This window comes from Oxyura jamaicensis, chromosome 19, assembly GCF_011077185.1.
Source record: "Oxyura jamaicensis isolate SHBP4307 breed ruddy duck chromosome 19, BPBGC_Ojam_1.0, whole genome shotgun sequence".
In the NCBI taxonomy this organism is placed as follows: Eukaryota; Metazoa; Chordata; class Aves; order Anseriformes; family Anatidae; genus Oxyura; species Oxyura jamaicensis.
The window spans coordinates 6,905,237-6,917,397 of NC_048911.1; the positions used below are offsets into that span (position 1 = coordinate 6,905,237).

Genomic DNA, 12,161 nt, shown 5'->3' on the forward strand with positions numbered 1-12,161 from the left:
TTCTGGCTGGGACAGAACTGCTTGAGGCATGCCAGAGCCAGAGAGAGTCATGCCTCTCTGCACAGAAAGGAAAGGAAACTCTTTGTTCTGTCTCTGAGCTGCAAATTAACGTCCCCAGTTCATAAGAGAACAGACACAAAAATCTAAAATGAAGTTTTTTGGCTTTGCTTTGAAGTTTGCATGGTACAAGCAATTCTGGGGGGCAAAAAGGTGGCAGGGGGATGGGTTAAAATGTATTATTAGATGGACTTGGGATTTGAGACCCTGTGTTTTGTGGTAATACGTTTGTTTATTTTGCTGTAGCTCTGCTCCATTTGTCAGTGTGTGGAGACCCAGCTGCAGTTCCCTATGAAATGACACTTGTTACAGAAATACTGCTGCCAGCAGCGTTACCCTTAGCAAACTGCAGCAGCCAGAGCCACAAGCATGGGCAAACTGCTGCTCCCTAGGTTTCAGCTTGAATTGGCTGTTCTATGTGTTAAGGGGCTCCTTGTTGAAGCACACTTTTCTATGCAGTGCCAGAAACATGGTGTTTATAGAAATGTGTGTGAGGGGCCTACACAAACCAGCCGAAGGGCAGTTAGTGCACAAGTCAGTGAAAGGAAATGCACAGCCTTCCTCCTGCAGTTTTTTTTTCCCGTTTTTGATTTGCTCCGTGGGTGCCAGCTGTCACCATTCACACAGCAGTCCCAAACTTTGCTGCTGCTGGGCGATTATTAAATTACAGCAATTACTCTGTGGCCTCGAGGTTCTTCACACTTCTCCCAGAGGCTAACAGATGGATGCTTGGCTGGTAGAGGGCCCTCGTTGGAATAAAACTGCTCCACCTCACGGTGAGCAGAGGAAGCATCTCCAAGAGCACAGCGTGGGCTTGCCGTGCTTTGGTCTCCTGCAAGTAGCTGGATCTCTGGAAGTAACTGAATTTGTGAAAGCAGAGTTCCCGTGTGGTACCCACGTGTGGAACAGCTGTCTTTAAATTCCATCATTAGCCCTTCTACTCCCATCCAGCGCCTGTCACAGCCCTGCACTTAAGCGTGTAGCCAGGCTGGGTGTGCATTGCCCTCTGGCGGTGTGAGCTGACGAGCTCTGGGAAGAAGTGTGACATAGCAAGCCTGCTGCTGGTCATGGCCCTTTGTGCGGGGCATCAGCAGATATTGCACTGCGCAGAATGCTGTGCCAAAAGCTGAACTGAGGCCAGCGACCTACGGACACGCACAGCAACCAATACTAAGGTTGTACAAGCCTTTCAGTGGGGACAAGGATCTAAGGCTGTGCATAGAAGGCCCATGCACATCATGTGGCATTGGTAATGGGGCTAGGAAGCTTAGTAATGTTATAGTACAGAGGAGAAAATGAAACAATAACAAAGTTCTAAGATAATTTTTCCTTTTTGTGTGTCCTGTATGCCCCTGCATAACTACTACCTTAAAATAGGGGAGGGAAAAAAAAAAAGGATCAACTTCCATAGGTGGGGGCCTTTATGTGATGTTGTTTGTATTGCACCAGTAACAAGCGTGTCCCAAGAGTGTCTTTAAAGCACTTCAGATTTACTCATTTCCTTCATATGTGCTTCAAACACCTCATCTTCAGTCCTGAGGTCATTTCTAAGTGATGTAATTTTAATGCAGTGCGTTGGGCATGCAAAAAGTTTGATTGCACAAAGTCCTGTGGTTTTGCTGTCGCAAAAAATGTGCAGCTAGACATGCTGAGGATGCTGAAGTTCGGAAAAAAAGGGGATTCTGTTTAGATAGTGGCACTGGAAGAAATAAGTGCAGCATTTTGAAGAGCTAACATCAGAGAAGGCACCTTCTTCCTCTTGCTGTTTGCAAGCCAGCTGACCACTGCACGGCTCTCAGCAAGAGTAAGGAAGGCTGCTCCGTGGAGTCAGTGTCACTCACCTAGCACTAAGAAACAGGCAAGTGGATAAGGCTGTTCCTGAGAGCCCAGAATGGCTCAGGAGATGACTCACATGGGAGCAGATTGTTTCCTAAATTCCAGATGAAGTCACTTTGAGTATTCCCTGACTAAGGCAAGAGAATGCTTACAGCGCTCTGCCCAGTACCTGCAGCACAGACCAAGATAACTCCTCTTGACCACGTTGCTGCTGATGCTAGTGAGCTCTGCTGAAAAGCCTTGGCTACTGCTTTTGGCCTATTTCATTGAAGCCAAAAGTAGCTTTTTCAGTGCTGGCAAGAAGATAACGGAGCGATTCTTTGGTTCTCCACCTGACTGCAAAGATTTCAATGAGAAAGGCTTTCATCCCTCCCTGATGGGTGTCAGGAGGCCGTAGCCCCACGTTATCTGCTCTGAAGAGAGCTGATCCTAGCGCCCCTACCAAAGTATAGCTGGAAACTGGTTTGGAACAGTGTTACAGGGAAGACACTGGAGTTGCCAGCTTGCATATCATCTAGCTAATAATCTGCCACACGGTGCAAACATCACTGCCTACTTTCTTAAGTCGCACACACTGGGGAAAGTATCAGGGTAACACAACCAATTTAGGAAATGGATAGATAAGAGGTGATAAACATGAGCTAAGAAAAGCTGGCTGATGAGCATTGGAGAGGAAATTGAGTGTGGGCTAGTACATTGAATCCTGGAGAAAAGAGCAGCTGTCATCGTCGGATTCAGCTACGAACAGTGGAGGTCACATTAAGCTGTGTTGGCAGGTATTTGGCTGTATAGATACTGTGCTTGGCTCTGTCTAAAGGTGCTTTTGCAGTAGGTTACTATGGCAGCTGTAGGCTTTGCTGCATCTTAAAAGATTTATCTGTGTCAAATTGTCAGTATCATTGCAGACTTGGGATTCACATCCCTGAAAGGCTCTGTATTCACAGGGGAGCAGGGACCAAGACACTCCAGCTAGCACTCGCTGAGTTTTGCCATGCACAGGACTGAAGCTTACCCTTTTGCATTCAGAACAGATTGTGTGTTGGGGACATCTGAGCTAGATCCAGCCTCCTCTAGAAGTATGGGGAGAAGGTTTTGCATTAGTTTGCTGTTTCAGGTCCTTTGGAGACTTGAGGCCGTGCCCGTAAAGGAGCCCTGCTGCTACAGACTCTCTCTTCTTTTTTTCTTCCCAGATTGAGGAGGAGATGCTGGCATTACAGAATGAGCGTACCGAACGGATACGAAGCCTGCTGGAGCGTCAAGCTCGCGAGATCGAAGCCTTTGACTCAGAAAGCATGAGGCTAGGTTTTAGTAATATGGTTCTTTCTAATCTCTCCCCCGAGGCGTTCAGCCACAGCTACCCGGGAGCTTCTGGCTGGTCCCACAATCCTACTGGGGGTGCAGGACCTCACTGGGGTCATCCCATGGGTGGCCCACCACAAGCTTGGGGCCATCCAATGCAAGGTGGACCCCAGCCATGGGGTCACCCCTCGGGGCCCATGCAAGGGGTACCTCGAGGTAGTGCTATAGGGGTCCGCAACAGCCCCCAGGCTCTGAGGCGGACAGCTTCTGGGGGACGGACGGAACAGGGCATGAGCAGGAGCACAAGTGTTACTTCACAAATATCCAATGGTTCACACATGTCTTATACATAACTTAAACAATAACTGAGGGTGGCAATTCCACTGGAGCTGTCTGCCAACAGAAACTGCCTACAGACACCAGCCCAGCAGCCTCCTCAGTGCGGTGCTGACGTGTGGAAGCTGGGTGCACATGGAATATTGTATTCATTTTGTAAAGCATTACGTTTTGTGTTTACTAACTGGGATGTCATAGTATTTGGCTGCAGGGTTTGGGGGGTGGTTTTTTGTTGTTTTTGTTTTTTTTTTATTATTATTATTATTTTTTTTTTTTTACTTTTTGGAGGGGTCTTGGGAGGGCGTCTGAGAAATATATGCAATTAGTCAGAAGAGTTGGCTGGTGGTCATCACACTGACAGGACAGAAGGTCCTCAGACTGCCCTCGTCACACCATCTGTAGTAAGTCTGAGGGAGAATGGAGACCTCCTCCCATGTCCATAAATTTCGAACTGCCACCCTGCAAAAACCAGGCAAGCTGCCTTTTAAACCAACATCCAGGGGAGGAACAGCTGGATCTTCTGTTCCGTTTTTATTTGTCATTAAAGTGGAAACATTTCTAGGGTATTGCCTCTTCTAGGCATTTTCAAAGACTTGTAGGTGAGGAAGAAGGGTCAGAAGAGAGGCCAGGAGACACCAGGGCTCAGCAGGGCCCTTCTACCCAAGTGCCCGCTCCGTGTTCTGTAAGAAGTGAAGTTCTCTCAGATGGCACTGGTCAGCTTCCCGAGAACTCTGTAGGTAAACCTGTTTTTGAGGGAACAGGCTAGAAATGTTAAAAATAAAATTTAAAAAAATTGTATTCCTGCTTTAGCACTCCCTGACTGTGCTGCTGGTAGCTCAGACGAGGTTGGGCGGAGGAGCGTAAGTAATGCACTTGTACAGCTAATACTGTGACATCTCATCTTAGCTAAGCATCAGAATAATTCTTGGAGCCCAGCGTAGTCCTTTTTGCTCCGTTCAGAAATGTTAGATTTTCAGCCAATCAGTCTCAAATGCCAGAGGTATTTTGAAGGATGCCATAGTCACAAAATGCCATTGATCGGGTTTTTCATTATTACACTACATCCACCAATTTATTACCTTTTTGGCTTGTTGCAATTTCCTGTTTACATGTAGAGTGTAGCCAACTGTTTAAATGTTTAGTTGCCACAGTGTACCAGGAGGAGCTGAGCCAATGACTCTTCCCAGTTGATGACTAACCCACATCACCACCGTAGATCTTGCTGCATGTGAGGCTCCTTTTTATTATTTTTGTTGCTGCAATACTTTACAACCTTCACAGTCCCTTGAGATGCTGTGATTGTTTGGCAGCATATCACACCACGCAAGAAGGCACTACTTCCAGAGGCTCCTCGGAGCTGCTGTACTACTGAAAGGAAGCAAAGGAGGTCGTGAAATCAATACCGTGATAAAAGGGCAGGGAGTCGAATTAACCGAGGGACTTTGTGGCATAGTGTCATCCCTTAGTGCTGGGAACTGGAGATGCCGCCATGCTCTTGTGTCAGTGCCCGAGCGGGCTGGGTCAGCCAGTGCTGTGGGGTTAGGAGAGGTGCAGGTAGATGGAGTTTGGCTTGAGGCAAAGATTTCTGTCTTGGGGACTGACCAGCCAGGGTTCTTTGTAAATGTTTTTTCCTTGCACACTAATCATCTTGAAGAAAACACTAGCTGCTAACTCTAGGATTTGCCTTTAATATGTTTATAGGGCTCAAAAGCAAGGTTTTCCGAATGTGTTTGTCCACGTGACATATTTATAGTGTGAATACTCTAGTGTCTCGCTGCTGTTTGGAACTCTCAACAGGGCGACGTTCTTTCGTTAGCTAAATTAACATCCACTCCCAATCCTTAACACTCTGCCAGTGTCCAGTGAATCCAGCTGGGAATTTTAGCATCTTGACGTAGCATATCACTCTAAGGAAATACGGAAACTACCAAAACATGTTTGAGCAGCCCCTTAGTGAAGAGCTTTGTAGTGCTAACAGGTCACGGAAGCTTGGGACGAGGCAGTGGTCCCAAGGAAGTGACTGGTTGCCCCCTGCGGACAGTGGTGACTATGAATTGTCCTGTCCCTTCCTCTGCTTTGTTTTTACGTGGATGTTTTGGGGTCACTCCTTTGCATCGCAATATTGTTAAAATGCAGTGAAACCGATTTAGGAAAGGTACCTGTATTTTCCTGGGTTTAGAAAAGGAAGACAAAAGAAACGAAGTGAAAGGCCAAAACCCCCCAAACTGTATTGGCATTTCCCATGTGAGTGTGGAGTGTGCGTCCAGAGCATGGTGCTAACACGAGGTTTGGAAGTTCAGCTCCTCTATCGCGAGCAGCAGCAGCGACAGTGGGGACAGGCTGTACCCGCGAGTTCAGCGGGTTCATTCTTTTGCTTCTGTTATGGTTTGAATTTGGTCAAAGTCTCTGGCTTAAATTGAGCTATTTCAACAGGATTCTCTCAACCCATCTCTTTGTGTAATGTCAAGCATGACTGAATGCTGAATCCAAATGATGGCTATCCCATATTGGCTTTTTTTGTATTCAAAAAGAATTGTGTAGTAACCATTTTTACATGTATATCATGTGCAGACCTGGACTATTCCAACAAGTTAATATTTTAATTAAAATAGTTTGCAAAAACTGATTCAGATCAACTGGTCTAAATGTGTGTGTCCCTGTGTGTGCCTGGGGGAAGGAGAGCTGTCCTAAACAAGCCTGGTCTCGAGAGGAAGCACCCCGCTACGCAGGTGTAGCCCGAGGGACGCAGTCAGGTTGTGCGTTGGAGGTGTATGAGGAGGTCGTTGGTGTTGAGAATTTGATTGCATCTCGGATGTATTTCTGAGATACTCGAACAACTCTAAATGACGCTAGAGCGACGCAAACGCTTTCTGAATCAGTTTGCAAACTCTGTTTTTAAAAGCAAGACCAATTGCTCCCTATTGTGCTTGTTGCAGTCATGCCCTAGCCTTGGCTTTTAAAATACTGTAATCTCTAAATTGTAGAAACTGCTCCAGTACCTCAGCAAAGATGTTTTTACATCTTTTATGCTCGTATTTAACACTGGGGAAACTCTGCTGTGTGGACTACTTTGCAAATTTTATTGCAGTATTCTCCAATCACCAGCTTGACACCTAAAATCTGTTTTTCTGTGGTTATTTTCTGTTCCCCTTTGCAAAGACCTGAAGTTCTGATGTAGTTTAGCTCAGAGATGGAAAAACAGTGGAGCCAGCATTTTCACCTCCTTATCCGATTTCAATTTCTTTTGATTTCATTTAAGTAAAATCAGCGAAAGGGACCACCTTTTTCTTGTTCTCCATGGTCGCAGGGAGTCAGCAGCCGCCTCTCCCATCCGTGCTGAGCGTGTTCGTGCTTTCTTCCTGGGATGCAGCGCTGAAATGGAGGCCGGCTCTATTTCACCTGCATTCGGTCCGAGCCTGTGAGCTTCAAAGGGGTTGAAGAAATCAATGTGGTACGATACCAAGCTTCCCACAGAAAATTCCCTGCAGCTGTTCCTCGCCTGGCTTGGGGACAGGCTGGCATTGCTCTGCATCCCGTTGGGCCCTCACGCTTCGGAAGAAACGCGCGCTGCACGTGAGCTGTAACCCGCACAGAGTGCCCCGTGGTAGATCCTGGAGTAATGCCGTTTATTAACCCCCCCCCCCAGGGAAAAAGGGCCCGTTGCACTTCCAGCTGCCCTGCCCCGCTCACCCTGTCCATGTGCCATTTCCTGAGAGGCAATAAATCGTATTGTACCACTGTCTACCATTACTCTGTTGAATACGCACATCTCTCTGGATATAGATCTGGTCTCTCGTCTGTACATATTTATATACTCTGTGGACGTGTGTGTGGGTATGCGTGCACACGCGAGTCATGCTGTGCATTTCTGTCAGGGCACTTCAGTTCCGCTGTTCTTTAGCGCTCCCTCCCTTCGTGAGCTAGCTCAGCCCGTGCAGCGGGGCTCTCTTAGGACAAACGGTGCCGGGGCTGAACGCCGTCAACAGCCCTTGCTTAAACGCTGCCCTGTTAATTGTAGCTTTCTTTTTCCGGGGAGCAGGAGGGCAGGGTAGCTGCTGGTGGTGTGCTATAAAGCAGAGACGAGAGCTCCCAGAGGGTAACCAGGAAGTCAGAAGACTGCAGAGAAGAAAACAAGATGGCATAGCGATAGGAAAGCGGTTCAGGCCATGCGCCGAGCTGCCGGAGGGGCGCTGAGTGGGCAGGAGAAGCGCTCAGCAGGCTGAGCTCAGAGTCCCCAGCTGTGCCTCGCCACGGAAGGTCGCGAGCCCGGCGTGGTCCTGGCACGCGGCGCAGGCACCGACTTTTGGCATTCCCCAGTTTAGGCTGCCCCTGACTCCGAACGCGATGTCTGCCTTTGTTCGTGGCTAATAGCTAGGGCAGGTCATGTGGAGGATCGAAAGAGAAGTGGGAAGATTTAAGGTGTGCGTGTATACACTTGCGTATACACAGACACTTCTGGTGCGTTCTTTATTCCGCTAGGCACGTGTGCTTTGTTACTCAAGTCCCGTGAGCAGAGGAGAGCCTTGTTCTTCCCCTGGGTGCCTGCTGTGGCTTTCTGGTGAATCTGGCTGTGGTCTTGTCTTGTAGCAGAGCGGCGAGAGCCATGCTGGCCAAGTGGCTGCCCCCAAACACGAGCTCCTCAAGCTGTGAAGACCCTTTCTTCTAACCTCCTCCTTTGTCCTCTAAAGACCCCGACATTTTAGTGAGACATTTGGCATGCTGGGGGATCAAAATGGTTCTTTTGTGCGTCAGGTCGTTCGTCCAGCCGCAATCTTTACCCCGTGGGGCAGAGCAGCCCCGAAGCCCAGCCAGCTCAGCAGCACGCCAAACACGGGCTCTCTTCTTCGTGCTACCAGAGAATTCGGAGTCGATTTTCTTTCTCCCCCTTTTCATAGGTCTCCTGCAAGCTTTTTAGGAGAGGCTTGGGTTTGGTTGTGGCATCCAGGAGCTGAGCTCCTTCTCCTGGGACTGTCCCGTGCCGGGGGCGAGGAGCGTTGGGTGCCCGGGCAGGGACGCTGCTCCGCGTCCCTCTGCTGTGGTTGTTTCAGTTTGCACTTTTAAGAGTCGATTGAGCCGGAGTCTGTGGAGAAATGTAAGTGTGAGGCACTTCAGAGGGCTGTGGGTAGCTGTTTATAGCCAAAAGAAGAAGAAAAAAAAAAAGCTGATGGATCTGGTGGTTGTAGTAAACATCACCCCACCGGGGAGAGGTGGCAGCAGATCACCCCGATTCCTGTCGTGCAGCGCAGCTCAGCCAGCTGCGCCTGTGCCGTCGCCTCGCGCATCCCTCCCCTGCCCGGCCCCGCTCTGCTGGGGAAGGAAAGGCCTTTGTCAGCTAGAGAGGGACTTAGTGAACGAGATCCGCCGGCAAACAAGCACCTTAACCACTGAGCTGCGGGTCTCTGAATACTTGCACTTCACCCGCAGGCTCCTCGGGGCACGGGGGGGGGTGGAGGAAGGCACTTTGGCACAGGACCGTTTGCTTTGCACCTACCCGGTGGCCTCGAAACATCCCGAAGCCATGTCCTAGAGCGACCCGGCGCCGGTTCCCTCTCTGCTTGCTTTCTCCGAGTGCACACACCGAGTCCGGACACCCGGGGTAACCCGGCCAGGAGCGGCGGGCGCTGCCACCGCTGACGTGAACGAAGCCGGGGTGCCCGCCACCCCGCCTCACCCCTCTGCTCCCCTGCTCCCCACCCCTGAGTACGGGTACCTCAGAACATGCACAGTTTGAATTTTTCACTGACAATTAGTTTAATTATTGTGAGTGAAAACAGTTGTAATTATCTGTAAATATGTAGTTAACAAATTGACCTAGTTTCTGTATTTTTTAAGTTTTTGTACTAAAATTTATAGATACAGTATGTGCCAGCTAGCAGAAAGCTACTGTAATTGCCAGTCGTAGTTCAGCATGCGTCTAATCCCTGAGACTTGTCGAAGTGACACTGTAAGGATTTGTGCTTAAATATTGCGAGCAGGGGAGGCGGGAGCTGCGGCCGCAGCCGCCGAGCGGGCCGAAGGACTTCCTCCGAAGCTCGGCCGTGCCTGGCAGCTTCACGAGGTCAGCGGGGTTCCCTGCTCTGACTGCTCGTCTCCTCCTTCCCCTCCGTGTTCTGTGCAGGTGCTGTAATGTAGGCAGTCCGAGGGACGGCAGCGGTGGCTTGGAGCTTTTTCTGGGGCTGAACTCCATGGGAACCGAGTTCAGTTTCTTTGCTGCGGTTTTAATATCGTCTTCTAACTCTATTTTTCAGCCTCTGTAGAAATGATACGTTTTCCCCCCCACCACCACCTTCTAAACGCTTTTGTCTTAAGCCCGAGCTCATCTAAACTGGAGAGAAACAAAAAACAAAAAAACAGAAAAAAAAACAAACAAAAAAAGAATTTTGCTTAAGATCACTGCCTGCTTTTAGCGCCGGGATCACGCATTTCTATGGCAACTCCGAGCTCGGCACAGCTCAGGCACCAGCGCAGTTGTTGCCGAGGAGCCGAAGGACGCGGCTGCTGCTTCTGCACGGCTCAGCCGCAGCCGCCATGGGCGAGACACGGGTGCCCGCGTGGGGCTCGTGGCCGCCGGCGTCCCTCGGCACTGCACGCGGTCGTCGAGCCCCGGTCGTCCCCAAAGACCTGTCGCCGAGCGAGGGGTGGGTTCCCCCCCCCCGCCACGCTGCCTCGGGGTGCCGCCGCCGCCCGTCCCGCCTCCGCTCCTCGCCTCGCGGCCGAGGCAAGTCTGCGAGTGGAGGCTGGCTTTGCCGCGTGTCCTGGGAAGCTGCGAGCAGAGGAGGTTGGAGCGCGGGCGAGGCCGTGCTCCCCGGGGCTGGTTTTCCAGTCGCCCCCATCGGTCCTCGGGGACGGGAGCTTTTTAAGGACTCAAGCGGCATCAGAGGAGGAGAGGCGTCCTCGCGCGTACGGGTTTGGCTTCTGGCAAGCAAACCACCTGCTTCCTTTCTCCAGCTTTCCTTTCCTCCTAACCCCTCGCAGCTCTTCCCCTCGCTTGCTCGGAACAGGAACATTTTCCCCTGCCTAGGAACAGCTAACCGTGGGGGGGCAGACCCGATGTAAATACTTAACCGTTACAAAGTGAAGTGTGTATAACATAAAAGGCTACAGCCGTGTTTGGTGACTTGTGAGTGCTTGAGAAGGTCGTGTTAACGCGTGGGTTGCTCAGTCCCGCTTGCGGTGCCGCAGACACCACTGACCCATGGACACCGCGAGGCGAACAGCTCGGGCGAGGATGGACTACCTTGCGTCAGTTAGCCGTGAGACCCCCTTGGTTTAGTGTACGAGAGGGTAGCGTAACGTGTGTAATAAGGGTAGGAGAAGCTGTGTGAGGTGTGTATAGTGTACATTTAAAAAAAAAAAAAAATAGCTTGCTTGTATTGTGAAGATTTTAAAGACAAACTTGAGAATTCTAGCCTAACTATTAACACAATTTAACATCAGTTACCCCACTGGGTTCAGAGCCTCTTGAATGTATATTCCTTTTTGTAACCTAAATGACCTATTCTTCTACCAGTCAGCCAGACATCCTATTTATATTTTTAATTTTATATATTACTTTCCATTTGTTTTCATTATTTCCAGCATGTTTCTGGTTTTTTGGTTTTTGTTTGTTTGGGGTTTTGTTTTGTTTCTTTTTGCACAAGCGTTGTGTGAAGTCAACGAAACGTTAACTCGAACCTGGTATTTCCCAACCTGTTTCCCCACCCCTTCCTCCCCTCCCCCCCCCCCCCCGTTGTTGTTGTTTTTTTTTCTCCCCCACCATCCGTTTGGGTTTTCCTGGGATGGGACGCAGCGGGTGGGAGGAGGGGATGGCTATTTCCCATTTGCAGCTTCTGTGCAAATGCCAGGTCTTTTGCCAGTCAACTAAAAACGCTTCACTCGCTGGTTGCTTTAAAGAAAAAGAAAATAAAAATAAAAAAAATAAAAATGTAACCTTATCAGTGGAAGTAGACCATGGCGGGAGGAGGGGAAGTGCACACCTGTAGCGACACCAGTCTAGCTTTGGCTGCGAAACAAAAGCAAACCCTTTCTGGCGAGGCCTCAAGGCAGCCTCCAGCCCCTCGGGCATCCCGCACCCCGCCGGGGCCGAGGTTTTGCCGGGCTGGGACGGGGCCGGCGGAGCGACGTGCCCTGGGCTTGCTCCTACCCCCCGCTGCCTGCGCCTTGGAGCGCACAGAGCGCAGGGCTGCCTCTTGACGACAGCAAGGCCGTGGCTGCTTTCCCCATCCTCCTCCTCCTCCTCTTCCTTCTCCTCTCCCCCATCAGGACGTCCAGCTCCCCACCAAGAGCTCGCCCAGCGCCGCGGGGTTTCACCCGGGTACAGCGACGCGGCTTCGGCAAAGCCGGGCTGCCGCGGGGGGGCCGGGGAAAGGCGCCCGCCGTCGTGGTTCTGTGCTGCAGAGCATCAGGTAGAAAAACACACACATATCTGCTGTTTTACTATGAACACTGGTCTGAGGGTTCCAGGCCCAGCGCCGACGGTGGTGGGCCGCGAAGGATTTAAATAGGGGACTTGAACTCCTCCCTGCTTCCGTGTCTGGTAGCACCAGCTGGTATGAGTGAACCTACAGGTGTGCGTTTTCCTTCTGCTAGAAAATGCCACGAGCACTAACTGGTAAGGCTTAATGTACAGTATA

At 50.3% G+C, this 12,161-nt stretch overlaps 1 protein-coding gene across 1 annotated transcript in view; it reads left to right on the forward strand.

Moving 5' to 3' along the window:
• TAOK1 (TAO kinase 1) overlaps positions 1–10,873 on the forward strand; it is a 69,846-nt gene extending 58,973 nt beyond the window's left edge. The window contains exon 20 of the mRNA XM_035343366.1: positions 3,084–10,873. Coding sequence (XP_035199257.1) covers positions 3,084–3,545 — 462 coding nt within the window. The 3' untranslated portion in view covers positions 3,546–10,873. The remainder of the gene's footprint in view (positions 1–3,083) is intronic.
• Positions 10,874–12,161: the final 1,288 nt, after the last annotated feature.